Raw genomic sequence first — 24,012 nt, 5'->3', positions numbered from 1 at the left:
ACATCACTTCACTCCAAACAAAACACACAACCACCAAACAAGGACAGCGACACAGAGTTCGTTTCCATGCACACCAAGTCGAGATACAGTTGTACTTCTACACCATTCCATTGGAATACTGAGTAAAAGTACAATTATCTTACCAGAAAATTCTTTTTTTTACAATATTACTTCAGTAATCTTAAAGTATATGACATTTGCTGTACTTAAGTATCAAAAGTAGAATAGTAGGAGCTGTCTTTCAACTGGAAGGTTGTGGGTTCAATTCCCAGCCCTGCTATTCTACACGTGTCCCTTGAGCAAGACACTTAACTTGTTGCCATCAAGACTAGAACAGCTCTATAGAAATACAGACCATTACCAACTCTTCCTCTTCTGATTATATTATATCTAATGTCATGCAAATGTACGGACTGTTCCAAAGTTGCCCCTGTGCAGCCACTCAGTGCATGGCTCAGTTGGTTAAGGCACAGTGCCACAAAAAACAAGCTGTGATTTACATTCCTACATGCACAGACTGCAGTTACTCAGTCATCTGTCATTTTGGCAAAATAAACTTTGAATTGTTTGGCTCCAAATAATGAGAGAAAGGCATCCCACCAAAAATAGATACAAAGTGGCTGCAAGGCACAGTGACATAGTGAACATTTTCACTGACCACATCATGACGCTTGTGTATTGTGTGCAGACTGGTGTGATTCAGTGCAGCGACTCAGAGCCCGTTGCACGACACTGATGTGTAACAGGCTGGATATTGATTGACCACATCAATACAGAAAAGAGAATTTAAAAAATAGCATGTCATCTGTTTTTCCATGCAGAGGGAGACTGAGCTCAGCTCTGTAGTTCTAGTGTGCCGGTCTTCTTTCACCAGATGTCTCTGTAGTGGCCTGACTCTTTCAAGAACCAGAAGTTTTTGAGCTTTCGCTTTAATTCCCCACACCTGTGTTCGGCCACGGCAAACTCTTTATTTGTTCTGCTGCTAGTCCTCCCTGCTCTCGCTGAGTGACGGCTGCCACCAAATATAACAGAAAAACAAGCCAGAGATCCCTGCTCCGGTTTCTCTACAGTCCACGAGGCAGTATTGTATAAAGTACCTTAAAGGGATACTTGTAAAAGTACAAACTATATTACCAGAAAATGACTTTGATAGATGTTGAAGTCACTTTTTTATAATATTACTTAAGTAAAAGTCTTAAAATTTATGACATTTATTGTATTGTACATTAAGTACAGATACATGCATTTTCTAAGTAAGAACAGTGACAACAACACTGCCAGGGTTATTTTTGAGCCACTAAAGACACTTTTTGAATTCCTCATTTTTATGGAGGGTGGTTTATTTAATTAAACACTGTACCTTTTTCTGTTGCTATAGTAAACACACCGTGATGAAAGAGGATTTTTAATTATTTCCAAGTCATTCTAACCAATGCTTAGTTCAACATTTCTCTTGAACTGACTGAGCCTGTAGCAGTTTAAGATTCTGACTACGAATATAGCTGAAAAAGACATTACAACAATGTAACGTCTTGGTCCCCATAAGACTGTGTTATTCTCTTGGACCACTGCACAATTCTGTGTCCAAAAACCAATGAGGAGAATAGGTTTCATACAGTTATCTATTGTGTTTTTCACACCACAAAACACCAGCTCTAAGGCTGGGTCTACACTGGATGTTTGTGCAAAAAGTGAGTGACGCCTGTGGCGCTGATCTGCTGCATCTTGAGCACCGCCGTTGTTCACACAGGGAGTGTTTTACATTCTGCTCTGTTTTACAGAGGATTTGCTTTTGGAGATCACTGAAATATACTTTTAAACACTACACAAAACCTCTCTGTACTCAACTAATGCCAGGGCTCTTCAGTATGAAGCCAAGCATCTATCAGTCCTGAAAATATTTCACAGTAAAAAGTGAAAAAAAAAAAAACCAAAAAAAACAGTAGAATCATGGCACTTTTACAATGAAACGGCTGTGTTTGTGACAGATGTTGAAACTCTGGTGAAAAGTAATTTCCTTCTATTTCTTCTTCTTTCTTTGGTGAAATGCAAATAGGTCATTGCAAAAATTGGCAAGATTTCCTTTGCCAAAAAGAGCCGATGGGGCTCATGTGGGCAGCTTTAATCAGTTATCATGTGAATAAATGAAAAGCAAGAAAGATGTTCCGTGATGCAGACGTGTCACAGCATGCATCCAGTGTGAACTCGGCCAAACTAAAACTACTTTCTGGCATCCTGCTACTGCTGCACATGTACAAGTGTGCCAACAAAATAATACACCTGGAACTGCTATGGACACGATGGAAAGTGGTCTGGGGTGTAGAGTGGAAATGAAAACGAGTTACCTACCTTGACAAGTCCTCTCATTGGTCAAAAGCTTGTAACCTTTCTTGCAGCTGCACTCGAAGCTGCCCACAGTGTTCCGACACACATGATCGCACCCGCCATTGTTCAAACGACACTCGTCGATGTCTGTGAACGGAAAAACGTCAGGAGAAATGGACACATAAGAAATAAGTTTATTGATTTGAGAGGGTGGGATCAGGTTGCCAAAATTGTAATTAAAGAGCCGTATACTGTAGCTACAAATCATTTTGTTAATATCCCAGATGATGAGCAACATGAGCATTTGTTTTGGATACTTTTGGTTTGGGTGTCATTAGCTGCTAAATGCTCTGCTTTGTTCACCAGCGGCCCTTTGGTGCAGGGTAAGTAGCAGAGAGTCAGTTCATTAAAACTTTTTCTGTTATGTTTGTGCTGAAAACAGCTGCCTGTTGCAGCTGAAAACAACACCAGCATCAGAGCAATAAAGACAGCATCATGTAGTGATTGTTCTAAAACTACTGATGACGGCAGCTTCAATAAAAGTTGTTAAATGTAAACAGTGTAGTTGGTGAGAGTAAGAACAAACATAGTTATGCTGGTAATGTGTCATGTCTGTGCTGGAATTACAGTCTTGGCAAAAGTAGAAATGGATTTTCCTTAATGTCCCTCAGAATGGCTAAAATCTGTCTGTGTCTGGGTGTAATAGGCTGCAGCTCTCATGCAGTAAAGTCATCTAAAGCATCAGCCCAATGACTCCACTCATTATTCCTCTTGCCAGTGCCCCATAGATATGTCATGTATGCATCTATGCATTCGCATGTGCCTAAGCAGAAGTGATTTAGCCTGAATTATCATCACAGATTAGGCATGCATCTCTTTCGGGAACCTTCATCATCTGGTTAAAATAAATGCAACTAAAATGGAGTAAAATAATCCCTTCCATCTTTGTCTCTGTTCTTCAGAAGTGTTTGGCCTGCAGCAAGCCTCTGTCGTCCTGTGCCAGTGCGGCCTGGATTTGTTTTTCCTCCTCTTCTTTCCTCTCACACCAAACTCATAAGCGGTGAGTGTAACATAATGAGCCCAAGAAAGCACACAGATATTGAAGATCATCCTCAATCTCTGCAAAGCTGCCAGTGTTATCTGTTTTCTTAGTGTGCTTATACACTTCCCAAGAACGCTTTGGAATTGATCTTATTAGACAAAATATTTTTTTTTAAAGTTGCTGGGTCATGAAGGCTGAGTTGAAAGAAAGGCAAATGTAACGTAGGAGGAAAAACTACCAAGGAAAACATGGGGTGACAAAAAAAAATGACTGCAAACAGGCAACTGAAAAGCAGAGTATAAGTCTGAGATTGATTCTGGTACGGCAGTGGTGATTGTTCTAAGACAGCAAGGGAAGCTTCCTCTGAAATGTTGTCAAATACGGACTGTGTTATATTTACATTTCAAGACCAAACGTGCGCTAGAACACAATTAGAGTGTGTCACTAGGTCGTTTGGAATCAGCTTAAAACCACGCATTAAAACCACTTGAAGCTCAGCTTCAACTGTTCTCTATAGTGAGCTCGGCGGTGATCGGACAAATGCGGCAAAAACGTCACTTCCACAGAAGCTCGGCTTCCCTCGGAGTCAATGGAGCAGTGGGCGGGCACGGACGCTGGGCTTCTGCATGATGACTGGAGGAACTGTCTGAAAGGCGGAACCAGTTTTTGATTGACAGCGTTAGAGAAACATACACGACAGCAGAGTCTTTTCTGCCTCAGTCCTGTGGGGATTTTGCGACAGAAGTCTGTAGACAAATAGCTGCTTGTTGTGTGTTATTTGCTTGCTGATATGTAAATAAACGCACTGTTATAGCGTTTCAGTTTTACATAATTATTGCGTTTCCTCTGTCTAGTTGTTCACTTGCAGAATTTATGTAAAAATGTATGTATAAATAACTGAGCCTGAAATGAGATTCCCTTGTTTTCAAAGACCAGCAACCATCACTTTGGTACAGATACCACTTGTAAAACCACATGTGTGTAAAATAATGATAGTAGTCTATACAGAGAACATCCAACTGGAGGTGGGGGGGTGGATGCAGCAGCACCAAAAAAATTCTGTTAGACTTGGCTGAAGAAAGAGGTTCTCTGCGAAGGGGCTGATAAAGCTGGTGACAGGTGGACATGTGCAGGTTGAATGGTGCCCGGTGGCTTTACCTTTGCAGGTCTTGCGATCTGGCTGAAGAGTGAAGCCGACAGGACAGCTGCAGCGGACTCCTGTCACTGAGTCGTGACATGTGCTATCACAGCCGCCATTGTTCACTGCACAGGTCTCTGCAGGGAAACAAGCACTCACTGTGAGACAAACCCCGGAAAAATATGCAGTTGGTGCCATCTTCTTGACCTACTTTTTTCTCCCCAATGGAACCGCATACAGTACATGCAGACTGGTATAGTAGTAAAAAAAAAAAAAAATGAAGACACAGTGTTTTATACAGCATTCCCTTTTTTGTGTCACACAGGAGACACAATAAGAAGCACAGCAGGCTTATAAGTGTTCAGTGGTGGAGAGGAAATGAACAGAGACATAAAAGCAGCAGCAGGGTGAGATTAACAGTGAGGGAATAGAAGAGATGTTTGTGAATAATTAAAAGGAAAGTATCTTTAGGAAATGTTATCACACAACACAATATAAATATTTTAGGTGTGTGTGCATGTTTGCCTCTTTTTGGTCAAGGTGAATTACAACCTCCAAATGTCCTTAGTCCTGCAGACATATCAGTCTCTCCTTCAACATGAGACCACGTGTTTGACTTCCACACAAATGCGGACAAAACCACTTTTTTTTTTTTCCTTTTTGTGACAAAACCTTCCAGGCATTTTGGGGATAAAAATGCAATTTCAGGTACCTGTGCCTCTGTGTTGGCTAGACTGATGTGGAAAAAAGTAAGGCACTCAGTCAAGATAGGAGAGCCGCGGTCTCTTCTCTTGACAGTGACAAATTTCACTGAGACTTTCATTTTAAGCAACTGTACAGAAGAAATTTGTTCTCACATAGAAGCGGCTGGCATCTGCCTTATAATGGTGCTGCCAACTTTACAGAGAGGACAGAAAAAAACAACAACTAAGAGAATGTAACGTAAACTTTCTGTAAGGTAACTGGTCATTCACACAGCTCATCACTTCTCTCTAATGGGCTGGATGCTGGATGGCAGCTTTTCTAAACAGGAGCCAGTGCAGCTGGGTTAGGCAAACTAGATTGCCACTCTCACACGAGGCACTAAAGAGGGAATACAGCTGCACTTTTATTTTTTATTGAGAGCCAGGATCCCTTTGGGGAAACACCTAATTCTCTCCACTTAAATTTAAAACTGCAATGCCTGCTACAGCCATAATGAAACTTTTAAAAGCTCTTTCTGTTGGACACCCCCCACCCCCCCAAAAAAACAAGTAAAAAACAAGACTCAACTGAAATTGAGTTGAAGCACTAGGACTATGTATCAAAGCAGAACAGGTGCTTACACTGTTGTAATGTAAAGTTATGTTTTAGAGTGGTTTCCTAGACAACAAGGTGGCTGAACATCAATATACTAAGACTGAAATAAATGTCTCACTGTAGGTAGGTAAGGCTGGACAATATGGAAAAAGAATCTTATTATGACATACTACTACTACTACTACTACTACTATCTATACATCTTTATATATATATATATATATATATATATGTATATATACACATATATATATATATATACTGTATATACTGTATATCACGACATAAGACATAAATCACATCAATATTTCTGTTAAGCTTAAAGTTTCCCCTTTACTCTGAAGGTAAAGGGGAAACCAAGAAATGGTTATTTTGGTTTAACTATTGTATATATGTATGTATGTATATTGTATATATATATATATATATACATATATATATATATATATACATATATATATATATATAGATCAATTCTAAATAAAGTTAAATCCCAAGAACTCCTCCATGTGTCTCTTTCTTCATAGAGCTCATCCATTCATCCATTGTCTACCGCTTTATCCTCCACTTGAGAGTCGCGGGGGGTGCTGTGCCAATCTCAGCTGACATAGGGCGATAGGCGGGGTACACCCTGGACAGTTTGCCAGTCCATCGCAGGGCCACACATAGAGACAAACAACCATTCACTCTCACACCTACGGTCCATTTAGAGTGACCAATTTACCTAATCCTCATATTGCATGTTTTTGGACTTTGGGAGGAAGCCGGAGAAAACCCACGCACACACAGGGAGAACATGCAAACTCCATGCAGAAAGGCCCTTGTTCCGAGCGGGGCTTGAACCCGGATCTTCTTGCTGTAAAGGCAAGAGTGCTAAACACTATACCAACTGTGTGACCTTGTAGAGCTCAAAATAGGTTAAATTGGTGACTTGACCAATCTGACGTGGAAACACAGTATGACACACTTCACGGCTCCTCTTCAATTCTCCCTCTGCAGTCTGTTTATAGCAGGGGAAGAAGGGTCTGAGAGAAATATTCATGGGCAGGGAGTTGGTGAGTTAATGAGGGTCAAGTCATTTTATCAGCCGCTTAAACCCGTTATTTTCGCCCCTTGCTTAATTGCACCCTGTCTTTGGCGACTGTGTGTGATATCGCTATTTATCGCTAGAGAAGACACTATGGTCTGCTGTTGAGCTTTAAAGGGAGCACGTACTTAGGTCTCAGATTGTAAAGTCTGGCATTGTGTGTTCTCCAGGGGACGGCGCTGCTTCAGGTGTCTTCTTCTCGTTTCATTTTCTGTCACCATTTTCTATTTTGACTCGCTCTCACTTCACTTGCATGTTGGTGCGTATGGCTGTGGTCATGAAAGCATTACCGCATGTGTCTCCCCCTGCTGGTCTGAGTGAATATCTTGTTTTTATATCGAGGAAACGTTCTACCGTGATATATAACGTTATCGTTTTATCCCCCATCCCTAAAGCTAGGTTTTGCTACATGCTTGTGAAAAATATTTAATCTGAATTGATAGCATTCTTGATGTCCCACATAACCATCAACAAACAAAGTAATGTCAAAAAACTGCATCTGTAGCATTCAATAAACACCACCAATCATATTATTCACACTAGGACTGAACAATTTTATATAAATATCTAATTGTGATTCCTTTGACTGAAATTGCGATATGAGAGGGAATGACAATTTAATTTATTACTAATTTTCATTTGAATATAACATATTTAAAATGATTACAGTGAGATATTTGTGCAGATCTGTGAGAAACAAAGATGTTTTCTTCACTCTGTAGAACATGATGTGTACAAGTCAGGAAAGTAATTTAAAACACATTTTGGCTTTAAGAAATATTGCGTCCCATGTATTACGATTTTGATGAAATGTCAATTAATTGTTCAGACCGCATGGAATGATTGAGTGGCGTATCCATCTGCCATGTTGCATCCTGAGTGTACCAAGTCTCACAAGGATGGGATTTGGTTATTAGTTATTTTGCACATTGAACACATTGAAAAAAAAACACTGTTTAGAGCATCATATTAGTCTGAAAACATGTAAAGCAAATAATATTTGCAAATATTTGTAATATTTGTATATATGTATATATATATGTATATGTGTATAAATATGTGTATATATACACATATATGTACATATATGTACATATATCAGTTTAGATGATTTTGCATTTCTTCCTTTGATGTGTTTGAAAGGAGAATGTGCAAAATAACTAATAACCAAATCGCATCCTTGTGAGACTTGGTACACTCAGGATGCAACAATCTGCTTCGAGAAGAGCAGTGGGCAGAGGGAGGAGGAACTTCCAGTTAATGCCTCAGTCCCAACCCAGACTGGAGAGTATGGCACTGTGGGTTCACATAATTGCAAAGTGTGAGCAGAGACAGTTGGCAGACGAGACAATAAGACAGTGTCAGGACATGCCTCCAAAACGCTTACCCAGACAGCCATCTCACCAAACTGTAATGATCATGTATTAAGAGAGCAAAGAAATATTTCTGACATTATGGTTTTGTGAAGACAGTGGAGAGACACACGCTCTGGTATGTGTGTGGGTTTGTGTGTTTTGGATGCACACCAGCCACATCCACAGTGCACCAGGTTGGGATCTGCAATTACAGTAACAGTGGGCAGACTTTTGTAAATACTCTCCAGTGCAATGTGTCGAGTGTTTGGTCTTAAGCTGAGCCTCTGCAGTATATGTTTCATACAGGCAGGCTCAGACAGTGTACATCATCTTTTAACAGAAGCCACAGGATTTATGGCAGTGCGACGTCTTGGCTTACTTCAGAACTGATGACAAGCAACCTTGGGGCAACTTGTCATCCGCGATTTCTGATGACCACGAACAAAGTACATGAACCGATAACAGAATTCTCCCAAGAAAAAAGGGCACAGGAAAACATTTCCCCAAGAGTTTGTCACTGGGAATAGATTGCTTTCGTGAAAATACAGCGTTTCCTTGACCAAACAGCAAACATGCAGCTGGAGTGAAGTTTCTAATATGGTTATCAGACAAAAGCCTTTCTAAAGCCTGGGGGTGAATGCTCTCTCAATAACACACAAAAACAAAACCATGTCTGTTAAAGCTTACGTTCACAATTTTAATATTAATTAGCTCTGGTTCGGTAACAAAGAAACTCATGCAAGACACAAACTTGATAAAGCAGGATGCAAAAATCACCCTCCTGCTCTTAACGTTTCTATTTCTGAGAAGAAGCAAAAAAAAAAAAAAGTAGGACAACAAAATACTAAAATAGGTCAGATTATTATATTGCAGCATATGAGGAACTCAGTGTTCATGTACGTACGTACTGAAGTTCCAACTATTCTCTTAAAACACGATTGTTTCTGCTTTTTACCTTGAATGGTTTACTCCTCAGAGAGCTCAAACCTCCTCCCTTAGTTTCTTACATGCTATAATTAAGTCACAAATCTCTTTGATGTATTGAGGCTCGATTTACCCTCAGATTTCTGTGTTTGTTTTTCCGCCGTTCATCCTGAAAATTGGGCTTATTTGCATTAGTGATATTATCAAAATGCAAAGTTTTGATACCCTTTCCCCCCACATGTGCTCCATTGTCCACTGCAAATGTAGTGAATCAAATTACCCTTGGCAACAAAACAGAAAAACAAACTTGACTGCAGTGATATTGATTCATTTCCCATCAATGATTATTTTCAGCATTTCGGGCCAGATGATGATTGCATGTGTATGAAAGAACAAGTTAAAAGGGAACCCCGTGTTTTATCCTTTGTATGAAGTGCTGCTGAATCGTGGACATCGCAGCTAATAGACCATAATGATGGGGTTTAGAAACACTGCGGCTGAGTGCTTGAAACAATGCAGCTTATTTTCAGTCAATTTACTAAATCCATGGTGTTTTGAGCATTTAACCAAGGCTAATTGAATTTATTATCACTTCAATTTGCTCACTTCATTATTTTAACTACAATGGCAGTGCAATGATTTGCTCAAGTTGATGAATTTTACATTTCTGCATTGAAAATTCGAAACCAACTTACAAGTATTATTAGCCAAGTGTACAAAAAGTACATGTTATGCATAAAAACAGCCCCAGTGACAGATGCATTATTCTATACAGTGTGACAGAGAAACTGCTCTGAAAGGTCACAAGAAATATCTGAGGAATTGCGAGATAATTAACGGGGTATGGTCAAAAACCACAAATCTACAGTATACTTATTCTTTAGACCTTCTCTGATTGTTGCTTCTCAGTGAAATATTGAATCACTTTTCTTCTTTGTGCCTCGAGCTTAAGTTTTTTAAATGAAACCATCTGAGACGTTGAGAGGGGAAAAGTCCCAGCAGAAGAGAAAAGCACTCAGGCATCTGGGGCCCAAACTATAGCCTTCTTCATTCGAAAGAGCCCGAGAGCCACTGGATTAATTTCTAATAAATGATTGCGTTTAAAAGGTTAAATGTAAACATAAACTTGTTTAATTCAAATCCTAACTTGTAAAGCAACTCCAGCTCTCAGATAAATGTGGTACGGACAAAAGAGCATTTGAGCAAACGTATCTAATCTCATCGCGATCCTAAAAATATATATATAATATCATATAGAGTAAATCTGTGTCAGTTTGTATAATGTCCATGATGCAGCTATTTGCAGCTGTGTTTGGAAAAGGTGCGGTTTGGACAAAGGCAGCAGCAGTTATTGAGAGGGCATTCACAGGAGGAAGAGGAGGTAGAGGTGGAGGAGGACAGTGGGGTGTCAGAGGTTGAAGGTCAGAAGGATGATGCCCCTGTGGGGAGGGGAGGGGCCTGATCAGTGTCAGCTACGTTAGCTTCCTCTAATACTCCCCACACCCACAGACCCCAAGAGAGAGGAGTCAGAGGAACACATATTTACCATTGGGGAACAGCTGTGGTGCTGCCTGGGACTGGACACTCCTCTCCCCTGCATGCACACGCACACCCACACACACATACACATATTGTAAAAACACTACTTTAGTTCTCCATACACTTGAAGCACACAGCACTGGCGTGTTTTGTAAATCATGAGCATGTGTTGAGATCTAATGCAGTGCAGTTCACTGTACATCCACCCTGCTCCGCCCCATGATATCTTGCATAATTTATGGGCAGGACTCCTTTCACTGAAGCAGCATCTGTGTGAGTTGAGTGTTTTTATCTAAAGGTGTCTTCACTCGCAGATCTTTGTGAAATGGATGAATTGGGAGAACAGTTTGTCACACGGCCACGATGTGATCATACCTCTGCTTTCTGTCGCTCAGGACGACAAGGACGACTTGATGAAATGGCACACAGAAGTCTGCAGAGCTCCGCTACCTGACGTCACGGTGCAACCAAAACTATCTGCCTACATGGTGGATAGCTGAGTCAGGAACAGGCTAATGGGAGCGCAGAAGATGGAGTGATGGCTTCACTTGTAGAGTGATCACTTCCCATCAGGTACTGAATTATGACATTAAGTTGGCATCGAGATTCACATCTTCCCAGGTCGGCAGTAACGAGGAAAGTTAAGGGGATTACAGCAAAAGTGCTTGTTACTGATGTGAAAGAGCATTGGACTAAACTTTTAAGACCTGCTGTATTTTGAGATACACCATGACATTTATAAAAAACGTTATTCAATTTGACAAAGTTACGGGCACATTCGTTATAAGTTAAATCTCCTTTAAGTTTTCCCTTAACTGCTGACCAGGACGCTGCAAATCTGGATGCCACTAAATCTGGGAACACTAATCAAATAAAAAATCTTCTTTAGTTCATATGATTTAGTTGCAATATGTAAGTGTGCTCTGGAGTAGAATGAGGGACAGTTTATCATGAAAGTCTGGAATAACGTCTGCTCTGACTGTTTCCATACTCGTGCAGAACACCCGGGGGTCAGTCCATCAGGTTCTATGATGTATTTCTCAATATCCGTGGATTTTAAGTGCGCAGTGAATCTCGAAAAATAATTGAAATCAGCATGGCTGCCTAATTTTTCTGGAGCATTTCCTGGAGTCACGTGATGTCCACAGCTCATTTAAGCTACTTGACTGAAAATTTCAGTGCTGATGATGATCTGAACAACACTGAGTCTTCTCAATAATCATTAAAGAACAAAGTTAATGGCTTTTTGTTAATGTAATGTAATTTAATTTAATTTAATTTAATTTAATTTAATTTAATTTAATTTAATTTAATTTAATTTAATTTAATTTAACCAAATTTATGGGCAGGCAAATCTTTCTTTGTGAATAATGATGTCTGATGTTGACATACAAATAGTGGCAGGGATATCTCTTTACATTTTATGTTTCACATAGTGTTGTGCCACTCATTGATGAAGTTTTAAGTCTCAAGGCCTTTGCTTAACCAAAATTATTTTTCACTGAGTGATATTGCAGCTTTTGTTTTTTCAGACCCAAGGTCAGGTCTCACTTAGGATGGACGCCCATCTCACCAATCATGATGCATAATGCTGATGATGTGACATTAAAAATATGCAAATATGTGGCCTGCAGCAGTGAAGTGATGAAGATTAAGCTCCTCTCTCTTCTTCACTGTTGGCTGTAGGTATTTATTTCCCTTTCCTTTTATTCAGTAAAATGACTGAGGACCAGCCATAGGCTGTATATGAAAAACGAATGTCTTCCGGTTTGAAAAGTGAAGCTTCGGATGTAGGACATAGTTGCAGTTAGCCACCAGAATTGAATTGCAAAAATAACTGTTTGATTGGAAGTCTATGGGAAAATGAGCTTCTACTTCTCACTTATTTTTAAACACTGGTCTGACTGAAGTTTGTTTTCGGTTTCGTTTTTGGTAACACAGTCTAATGCTGCGTTTCCATCATGGTACAGTTTGGTACAGTACGGTATGGTTTGGAATGGTAAATTTGACCCCCAGCACATCCAGCAGCTCTTTTTTCCTGCTCAGTTTGTGGCTGTTTGTCTCAACAAGACAAAAACTTTGTATGAGAACAGACTGCAGGAGTTTGACCCGATTTAAATGGGATAGGGTTAGGGTTAGGGTTAGATCACAAGTGAGTGACGTTTTTCTGTCGCTGACTGTCATTGGTGGAGCAACCCTGACCATACAGTACCATTTTACTCTAGTACCCCAAGAGAAGAGTACCCAACAATGGCTTGGTTGGGGCTAGTTATTTTGGCACTATTCCTAATGGAAATGCAAAAAAAAAAAAAACATACGTACTGTACCAAAAACCAATTAGTTCCATTCAGTGGAAACACGGCTTAAGGGACCGGCTTATGATTGCTTGACGCTGACTCCACCTGTTTTTCCAGTGTGGTTTTAATAGAATGAATAGTTTAACCCTGAATTATTCACAATTTCGTCTTTATTCATGTCCCTGTTGATGTGCAAAGGCCTTCACTCTGAGCTAACTGACTGACTGACGCCTCTTGTTCAGGTCCTCGTCTCGTCCCTCTGCAGCAGACGGCAGAGACATGATCACCCATCGATCGTGTGACATATTAAGACCAATCTTTGTGTTCAAAACACCTTCACACTATTCAGCCACAGAGAATAACTGAAAAGTGAGCCAATAATTTATGCAGATGATCATGAGGCTATAAGAATGGGGTGGGTGGCATCATTGTGCGGCGATCATCTCTCCGGAAGTTAACACATCATCACAGTCCATTAAAGCCCACAGGTGGTGATAATGACATGAAAAGATGACATTATGTTGTTGCTGTAACAAGTGAACAAACAGCAGTGGTTGTTTTTCAAATGCAAACAACAAACCGATGATGACAGGCCCTCGTCTAAAATGAAAAAGGGTGACATTTCAAGGCAAAAGTGTTACCTCTCAACATGCAGCCGTGCAAATAAATATTCCACACAGTGATGTGTTGTTGTTGTTGTTTAGATGAGAGAGGAGGCTTTTGCGAGTTAGTATGAGCACTGCGAGCCTTGACAGACAGAGTAAGTGGTGGTTAGTGGTGCAAGCTGAAAGACAGGGACAGCCAGATTTGTATCTGCACTTGATGATATCTTTAATGGTCAGATCACAACTATTGAAACACCTCTATCCGCACAATTTTTGTCAATAAAAACTATTTTGAATAGCAATAGCAACCTTTTCTTTCGATGTTTATATCCAACTATATCATACAAAGACCATGTACATATTCCTATCAAATACCTGGGGTGTAGGAGGATCCAAGGACTTAAGTGTTTATTCCTGCACAATTGGTAATGTTTCAAAAAATATTATTTTCATAATTATTCCAAAAAAAATCCCATTTTACCCCTTTATTAATAAAAAAACTCTGGGGTGCAAAAATGCCAAACTCAATGACAATGGCCCCATTCACACCTGGTTTAAACCTCCATCCTCAGCGATCCAATCGCTTGTGAATAGCACTAAGTATGATTGTTCACACCTGGAATTGAAATGCGTCCTGGCTGCTTCTCCTGTGACCACATGACGACAGATGTGGCTTATCTGCTCTTTATTCAAATACACACTGACATCATCTCAGTACAAGGAAACTAAATCAGGTTTTTACTGTGCAGATGTGTCTTGTGTCACTGTATTTGTGTGTTTGCACGCAAATGACAGGGAGAGAGACGGGGAAAAGAGTCAGGATGAGCTCACGTGAATCAAACATCTGCTCACGTGAGTCAAAGCTCTACTCACGCTGCTTTAACATGAATTAAAATGTTGGCGGTTACAAAAAAATAAATCACATGATGATCAGCGTTAGTATTGTGGCACTGGCCGCAAATAAATCTGGTCAGACAGCGTGAGCAGAAAAGGGCGCCCTTTACATCTGGCATTAGAATGTGTTTTCTGTGATTGCGCTTCACCACATGTATTTACACGTAGTATTAACATGTCTCTTCTGTGTCTGAATCAAGATCTGATTGTTATCCGATCATGGTCACCCCCTCCTCAGGGGAAGAAGTCGTCTTTGACAAGCGGAAAACCACCAAAAGCAGAGGAGACCGTGCAGTTTTGTCACCACTTTCACGCTAGCTGTGTTCGGAGCCACCAACGTATTTTCAGTCACGTAGTTGTTGTGGGTGGAGCAGAGACGCATGGGAGACTCATTGCATTTCCAACCACCTCCCAAAGAGGTTTGGCAGATCGGATAACAATCAATACGTCTTGGGTGTATTTACACCTGTACTTACAAGAGGTCAGGTGCTATCCGATTGCAATCTGATCACAGAAAACACATTTTAATGCCAGGTGTAACGGGGGCCTTGGTGGAGGATGTGGTCACATGCGTCATCAAACCATGTGGTTTTTGGGATCAGATCTGAGGACAAATTCACGATGGACTGGGAGCGTTCAGACATGTACTTAGTGCGATCTGGATGTTATCAGATCACTCAGGACGGATGTTAATACCGGGTCTGAATGGGGTCAATGACAGATCAACACTAAGCATGCACAGATTACAGCAACTGCTGTGTTTCAACCAACACGTCTCGGTTCCAACATGCACCTCGCATCAAGAAACGAGGACTCGCGGCAGTTGCAGAGGAAAGAGAGCACAGTCAGATACTAAATACACCAAGGTGAATGCACAGACCACCCGAATTGAGAGCAGCGTGTTTACGTTATGGGCATATGCATGAAGACTACATGTGTTTATATGCATGCGATGCACTCATGCTGGATATGTATTGTATGTTTGTGTGGTTGTTTGTATTATGAAATGCATCTCTCGCTCTCTTACCGTGTGCGTGTGCGTGTGTTTGTGTGTGTGTGTGCAGCCAACTCTTCAGATGACTGAACTCCTGAGCTTGCCTGCATCTGCCTGCTATTTGTGAATGTTTATGATTTGCTGTGTTAACAGCAAGAATGATTCCACATGACGGCCACTCTCTCCTGATAGTTTAACTTTCTTGATACAGACTCACTATATGCAGAAATGAACGAGATTTGAAATGAACAGAAGAACTGTCTTCAGCCGAAACTGTAACTTTAAAGCTTGGGCAGGTGTCTGCACGTATCCCTCTCTCTAAAGGTGTGTGTTTGCATGTGCATGTTTGAGTGAGAACAGTGCGCGTGTGCCATCCATTTCCTTACATTAACATTCTCACCTACGGTTTAAACTGTATCAGCAGAGGCGAGATAAGTGGGATAAAGACGTGACACCTCCAAATAGAGCAGCATGTGTTGTACTATTACAAAATGCATGACCAAGCCCGGGTGAGGAGAGACACCACAAAATGAATGACAGCTTTGTAGAATGCAAATGAAACACCTAACATACCGACCATCAGACCTACTGAAAGGCAAACACCATTTGTAATCATGTGCCATGTTCATTTTAGAACTTAACAGATGACGTAATTATCACTACGTGCTACGAAGACAGCTTGTGACATTTAACAAGTCTCCACAAAAGACCATTCCCTTCAGGTTAAATAAAAATGGATTTTTTTTTTCCCATCAAAACAATTGATTTGTTTAACATATTTGTCCAAACAACTGCTGTATTCACAATCTGGCACATCTACTTCACATATCAATGTAAACCTATACACTTTTCACAAAGTGCAGACATTGCTTTTTATGGTGGAAACCCTGCACATTTACAGACCTAGCTCCAAGTAGCACTGCCTCTCTAAAGATCTTTTAATCTTCTTGTCACTCAGTCTCCCCTCAGTGGTCATTTGGCAGGTTGTTTGTTTTAGTGGGTTTTTTTTTATTAACTAATAGATTGTCTGGGAGATGGAACGCTCCTGTGTTGAACCACAGAGTGGGCCTCCCTCCACCTCTGTTTCTCCAGACTCTGTGGGGGAAAACAGAGATTTTAACTGGCTGTCTGTTTCCCAATCTGGCACACCAAATGTAAATGTGCTTTTTCGCTCTGCCTTCGAAGTCAGGACAGACTAGGACATATAATTTGGTAGCGGTCAATTTTGCGGCCTCCCCCTTAGCCTAGTGCGGGTACAGCAATAATGACATGTTGTCTGACCAGACCTTGACACAGCTCTGGCTCTCATCAGAGCTGTGGTAATAGAAACACTGAGCTTATCAGCCACGACCCAAATCAAACTCTCAAAGTTAACAGCCACTGAAACCAAGCGACCGCCTCACCAGACGCAACTCCTAATTCTGTAACTACGTTTTTCTTCATGTCTTGCACAACTCACTGAAGCTCACGTTACAATCCCAGCTCATTAACACCGTGAAGAACTTTGAATGGGTTTGTATAGTAAGCAGACGGCATGGTTAAATAGGCAGATACAATCAAGTCCTGTAATTCATCATGGCTAAACACTAGTTACTCACATTACCCGGTGTTTTTTGCACCTGCAGGTCCCATCTGATGGAAAACTGCCCTTCAGAGCGGCTCAATGTGCCCGAGCAGCTGAATGATTTTTACTCAAGTCAACTGAGGCAAACGCAGATAAATGCCAGTGGAAGGTTAGGTCATGTGTGTGAGTTAATCCCTAATGTGAAGCAGTGGAGAAACGACCCAAGGGCTATTAGGCAGTGTGTGTCTGACTGCATGGCTGAAGGAGAGAGGAAAAAGGAGAGCTGTTGCACAGTGTTTAGTGAGGAAGAGGAGAAAAGAAGAGACACCAAAACAGATGCAGAGATTCAGGTGTTACTGGAGCAGCAGCAGCAGCACAGTGGATGGTAGCCTTTTGTCCTTGTATGTCACAGATCAAGCGAAAAGGCTCAGGCATACAACTACTTAACAAGGCCTGTATTTCTATTTGAATTTTATCACCATAAACCTCATTTCAGATGTTAATTAAATTTGCTGTCGGAAATTGGATGCCTGAGCTAATCACTCATGGTTCTACATTTTCTCATTTAAAAAGCAGTTTCATTCCTTGCCCTTGGTAGTTGTATGGGGGGTGAGGTGACTCACCTACACAAGTCTTTCCATCGCTGTGGAGGACGAACTTCATGTGGCAAGAACACTTGGGGCCATGGTCTGTTTCCTCGCAGATGTGCTGGCAACCTCCATTACCATAGTTACAGGTTACTATCAAAGGAAAAAATTAAAAAAAACATTAAAAAAGCCAGACAGGGTAAGAATGTGTTGTACGTTTTAATCAATGATGGGTGACAGGGAGGTTGGTGACAGAAATGAGAGGATATACAGATACAGGAAACATATATTAAAACATCCATTTTAAAGAGCCTCAAAATCTAAAGAGAAACATTTGAGAAACTGCTTAATATCATTGGCAATACACACTCAAAAACTGCTTAATATCTAGCAACCTTGAGATGTTGCGTATTTTGTAAAACTGGGCACATATTAATGGTAAAAATCTGTGTTTTTTCAAATGATCAAGAAGGGAAAATAATATTCATTGCCATGGCTTCAACAACACCAAATATTTTTCTCGTCTTGACTGAAGGCTTACTCTGGATTCACAGAGGATCTGAGAGGTCACAGTTTTTAAACTTTCCAACAACTGAGGAGGGGAATCTTAAGCAAGAGGCTGAACTTACTCACTCTCAGTAAGTTCCTCAGAAGAGTGCGATTTCTGCTCTAAGTTTCGGTGTTTCTTTACAAATCTTTTAAGTGCAAATACATTTATACGCTGGTGGGCGACGAGAGCATTAACCTTGGTTCTTTAAACACACCTGTGATGACAGAGTGAAAGAGAGCACAAGCAAGCGAAGCCGTCCACCGCCATCCTGTCTGCACCCTACCATCCCAGCGCCTTTTGCCCTTTTCCTGGGCTGTCACAGAAAACTATAGAATAACACTTCTGCAATCCTTATCCAAACACAGACAAATCCCCCATCAGCCCTGGCCCCAGCTCTGACAGGATGATCTCTGTTGCACAGCAACAGGAAGTGTGTGCTGTCCATCAGAGCAGTCCCCTTCGAGTAACCTCCACACTTGCCCTGGTTGTGTAAATGATCAGTTCTTATTTGATAAACATGTTTTTCCTTACAAGAACTGTTCAGAAGGTGAGTCACAGCGAATCGTAACGTAACGTAAATATCACTAAAACTACTTCAGATCTGTTGGAAGGCATTTGAGGAATGAGTGCAATTATCCAACATCAGCCGGTCTCAAACACCAATCACCTTTTCACCAGGAGCCTATAAATCCTCCTTACGTGTGTGTGTGTGTGTGTGTAAACGTGTGTTTGTTTGCGTTGCACTGTGGTGAAACGACTTACATTTGCAGTCCTTCATGTTACGTGTGAGCTGGAACCCAGGTCGACATTCGCAGGAGATGCCACCCTTCTGCGATTCCCTGCAGATGTGTGCACAGCCATGGTTCTTGTCCATACAGGTGGGTCCCTCCTTTGAGCCATCTGATTGCACTGGGAAGGAAACAAAAGACACAAGCGAAAGAGTTTAACTCTTAAGGTCTCATAGGTCAATTCATACTTTTGTTTTTCACCAAATTATAATTATAGATGACCCAACAGACATAAAAAGATGAAACCCCCTGCAGGTACTAGTCAGTCACAGGACCAAAAACATGAACAAATGTAAGAATAAAAGTGAAATACCACTGCACACTAAATTGTGCAGTGTGAACCAGAGGAAGGCCCTGCGATGGACCTGTCCAGGGTGTACCCTGCCTATGCTCCCCCGTGACCCTTATGTAGAAAAATGAATTAATGAATGAACCTGAAGAAGTGACAAGCAAAACATGTTGTTCACTTATGAATAAAACAAAGTAAAGCCATTTCAGTACATGTTTTATTGTGTTTATTGCCGGACTCTTTTTAGGTACTCCGTAGCATAGGCAGTGGTTGCCAATGCTGGAATAGCGACAATAGGGCCACTAAGTTGGTCGACTGAAAGGGTGAAGGAAAATGAGCGTCTTCTTCTTAGTGTAATTATTACGTCAGAGTTTGTCAATCTCAATCTGTAATTTTAGGTCTTCTCCTGTAGAAACTGATGTAAATTTTGTACATTATGTTCTCATTTAGAGGAAAATGGACGATAACATTTGGCTCATATGAGTGGACACCAGTGTGAATGACATTTGGTATCAGGTAGGTGATACAACATTAATTTACAGTCAAAACTGGAGTTGTTTTCGCTCTGATTTTTAAAAACAGTGCCCTGAACAGACCCATAATTCTAGTCTAGAAAGTCTAGAAACAGAGCCTAGAAAATCATTTTATTTCTCAATAACACCAAAAGAAATATGTGGCCTAACCCACTTTTTTTTTAATGCAATTTCTTAAAATGAGAATGTTTTTAGTCAGTAAACGTTTAAATGAGATATCATACATGATTATAAAAGATGTTCACATATGCCTGTCGCGCATGTTGACCCTTCACGACCATAAATGCCTACGTTGCTGGTGACATGACATGCCCTGTGCCCTATTTCAAATATTCAAGCACTTGTTGGAACATGCTCACTTGTTTCAGGCTATAAAACGTAGGCCGTCTACAGAAAGGATAAAACTCCCAGCAGGAGCTGATCCAGTAGACCTGTAATTTTTAACTGAGGTAATCCCCCATTCAGAAAAGAAAACACTGGAAAAAAAATCTTCCAGTAGAGACCGAGTTCAAAGGGGTATTGCACTAACATAAGTCATCAAGGTTGAAGCACTTAATTTTAGAGTGTGACTCTACAAACCGCAAATGAAGATGTTATCGGAAAAAAAGGGTATGTAATTATTTATCAAACATGGCACACAAATATGCATCGTTTCTGTGTGATGTTTAAATGCCTGATGAAGAGGTAGAGCAGACTCCCAGCATGCAATGGACTTGGGACCTCGTGAAATGAATTACGACACAGTATTTCCTTTACTTTGCACTGTACTGTAATAAAACTGCTACCTTTAAGGAGAAACACTGATATTTAACTCATTTGTTATGAAACACTGCCACTGTTCAAGATGCAGTGACAAACCCCGGCACTCTGGCTCATTAAAAACTCAACAGATCCTTTTCACTTCTCTTCTGGTGGAAAGGGAGACAGTGTGCAGAGAAAACATCTCCATTAATGTCTCATTAAATCTGCTCTTGCACTGAAGGGTGTTTGGAGGTCTAACGTTCTTAATTAGCAAACTTTTTTCTGGGTGCAAGTTTAAGCATTTGCATACACATGTGTAAATGTCAACACCTTAAAAAAGCTTAAATAACTATGTGCACTTTTGCTCAAAGTCTACTTGTCCTGAATTCCTTGTGGCACAATGTCACAATCTATAATAAATCTGATCTATATTATTTACACAGTTTGTAATTTCTGCCTCTAAATCAAAACCGATTAGTGACAATAAAATGCAAAACAACAGAAAACACTACTAGTATAAACAAATATTTGTTGATGTTTCATAGGACATTTGCCCCAGAAGTTAAAGCCTCCACATACAGCAATATACAAATATGGTTGCATATATGATATGTGGTTTACGGTAGACACGAAAGAACCCAGAAGTCATGCAGCCAGCACAGTGTAATCGAGTCGTACAGGAGTATGTACTGTAGGAGAGTAGAGTGCGTGTATGCTGTACATGTTGTTGCCTGTTCTGACGCTCATTATATTCAGTCAAAGTACTGCAAAGCCTCCATGATGATTTTACAATAAAGACGGGAAAAGAGGATGACATCATTAATAGGCGTTACGAGCCTGTTAACTTAAATATAAATAGGGATTTATATTATATTTATATGGATTTAGTGCTGGAAATGTTTTGGCAAATGTAGGCACGCTACTCATAATATTAGTCTTGTCATTTTTAGGTCTTATATCTTATAACCACAGCCTCTTTTAATTATGGCCTTTGTTTTAAATGTATTTGCCAATACAAAAACCTATATTTTAGTGCTGATGTCAGGAATTCATTCCTCATTCTGATTCAGATGACTTTATTGATCCCAAATAGGCACATCAGCCTCTGTAAACGCCCCACAAAAGTGTTAAAATGTTAAAAAAAAATACATAAAAGAAAATTCCAAATGTTATACTATTCATATTGACCATCATTCAAAAGCAAGTACTGTGAGTGTTGAGAAGCCTGATTGCAGAAGAAATAAATGACTTGGAAACAGGTAAGCTGCTCGAGTCACACACTGTGAAGTGCCCATTAAGACTCAGAATGTGTCCATCCTCCATCATTTTAAGTCCCAAGGTCATAGAATCCTCTCAGAGGCACCCTTGCCTGAGATCTTGTCATTCATGCAAACAGTGTGAGCCTTCAGACACTAACTGCAGCAGCAGCCTTCCCTGCTACACAAACACTGGGCTTAGCATGTCGACTCTGAAGGAGGAAAAAGTAAAAAGCGCAATGCAACTCAGTGACGTGAAGTGAAATGAGCATCAACAGAGCAGCGGCTTTAAAGTGCTGCAAAATTCACAGTGAGCCATGTGGATATTTAAGTAGGACGTGGAATTCAGTGGTCCCTTTTCTTGGCCTTGTGTCAATCTGAGGCCAGCACAAGAAACACACATCTGTAAACTTAACAGAGGATTGAATTTCCAACTATGTAACCCCAGAGGACTAAAGATTACTTGCTAAGGTTGTGTTACGTATCCCAAAACTCACTTCACTCCTCCTTCATTTTAATGCAGCCCCTCTACTCGAATGCTACAGACCCATCCATCAATAACATGTCGAGCTGGGGCCAGAACCTGGGCCTTCATCTCTCTGAGGACCAATAAAAGCCAAAGTGTTGACACAATGGCCCTTTTCTCAAGGCCAGGCACGGCTATCATCCACCGTGTACAGTTCCCTCCAACTGGCTGCCAAAGGCCTCCAGTTTTTATCATTACTAAATGATGGGAAGCAGAGGAAAAATATCATTCATTAGTAGGTGGAAACTACATATATATATATATATATATATATATATATATATATATATATATACATACATATATATATATATATATATATATACATATATATATATATATATATATATATATATATACACATATATTATATATGTATGTGTGTGTGTGTGTGTGTGTGCCCCATTCTCTTGACCCATAAAACATAACTCCTATGTAGAAACATAATAAAAACTATTACAGACCAGTTTATAGGCAGAGAACTGGACAGGGAATACAGTCCAAAGTCTTGGAATTCAGAGGTAGCTCTTTCAAATAGCTACAGAGAGAGAAACCAGAGAGAATATGGTTGTCACACAGCTCTGCGTGGTCAGACGCATCGAAACTAAAACAGTGAAAAGGGGGGAACACTGCAATTAACCAAGAAAACAAGAGGGAGTGTACTCTAAGTGACGAGGCCACAACTTTATTCTACCAGGACAGGTCGTGACCTCTGTGGCCACCAGTGCCAGAATCAATAAATCGCATGTACACCGCAGGACATGTGCATCTCCACACAAGATTTTCTTATTCTGGGAAAGACTTTGTTGCTAGGAGTGAGATGAGAATCTGTACACATAATATGAAGCCACTACAGGCAGCTGAGCTTGGAATGAAATCTGGAAACAGAGGAAACGACAACAGTGACTGAAAAACAAGTGTTATCAACTTTTTTAAATGAACCAAGCTCAAAAAATCAGCAAGGAAAATGAAAGGAAAATGTTTTTTTTATTTATATATATATATATATATATATATATATATATATATATATATGTATATCTCACATGAAAGAGAACATTTTGGACCCTTCATTTACAATGTGAAGCTGGCGGAGAAAATAGGTTTTCAGGGACTTAAAAGTAAATTGTGACCTAATAGGATTTTGTTGGGCAGAAAATCTTCATTGCTTTATTTTCCCATTCTTACTGAGAGGAAAACAAGCATCGTCCTCATATAATTAAGCGATGACTGCAAACATATTTATTCTTTAAATATTTTGAAGCACAATCAAATTGTCCGTCTGTGTGAGTGGATCAGTCTCATCATATGCAGGACATGGAGTTAAGAGAAAATCAAACCACACAGCTGCCTCTCTGAAAAGCAGCAGGTCAGAACACAACCTGATATAAAAGTGATGCAACCAGAAATCTGCGCAGTGGAAGGAATGTAAGGGATTTACTAATGACAGTGAATCCTATGGGCAAGTTAGACTGAGTTGATAGATTCGGCACTTTAGAGAGTCTGACTGACTTGAGCTCATATCACTCTCTCAGATAATGAATTAAACCTCCACCTTTCTTAGAAACAGACCAGTTTCACCTCATTGCCAGTGCTTGAAGTGAAGCATCTATTGTTAAAAAAAGAACAATATCTGTCAGGCAGATGGTCCACTGTGGCCACCCCTAAAGGGAGAAGCT

General features: G+C 40.3%; 1 protein-coding gene across 3 annotated transcripts in view; it reads right to left on the bottom strand.

Moving 5' to 3' along the window:
- The window catches only part of scube3 (signal peptide, CUB domain, EGF-like 3), a 112,339-nt gene that overhangs the window by 46,885 nt on the left and 41,442 nt on the right, over positions 1-24,012 (bottom strand). For 2 of the 3 annotated variants that reach the window (XM_058642583.1, XM_058642584.1), the window contains exons 5-9: positions 18,963-19,109; positions 17,687-17,803; positions 10,717-10,764; positions 4,526-4,642; positions 2,350-2,472 (exon numbers count right to left, since the gene is read on the bottom strand). In XM_058642583.1, the coding sequence (XP_058498566.1) occupies positions 2,350-2,472; positions 4,526-4,642; positions 10,717-10,764; positions 17,687-17,803; positions 18,963-19,109 (552 nt within the window). The remainder of the gene's footprint in view (positions 1-2,349; positions 2,473-4,525; positions 4,643-10,716; positions 10,765-17,686; positions 17,804-18,962; positions 19,110-24,012) is intronic. The other variant, XM_058642585.1, reaches the window with a different exon arrangement.

This window comes from Solea solea, chromosome 11 (assembly GCF_958295425.1).
Source record: "Solea solea chromosome 11, fSolSol10.1, whole genome shotgun sequence".
Taxonomy (NCBI): domain Eukaryota; kingdom Metazoa; phylum Chordata; class Actinopteri; order Pleuronectiformes; family Soleidae; genus Solea; species Solea solea.
This window is presented reverse-complemented; position numbering and strand designations above follow the sequence as displayed.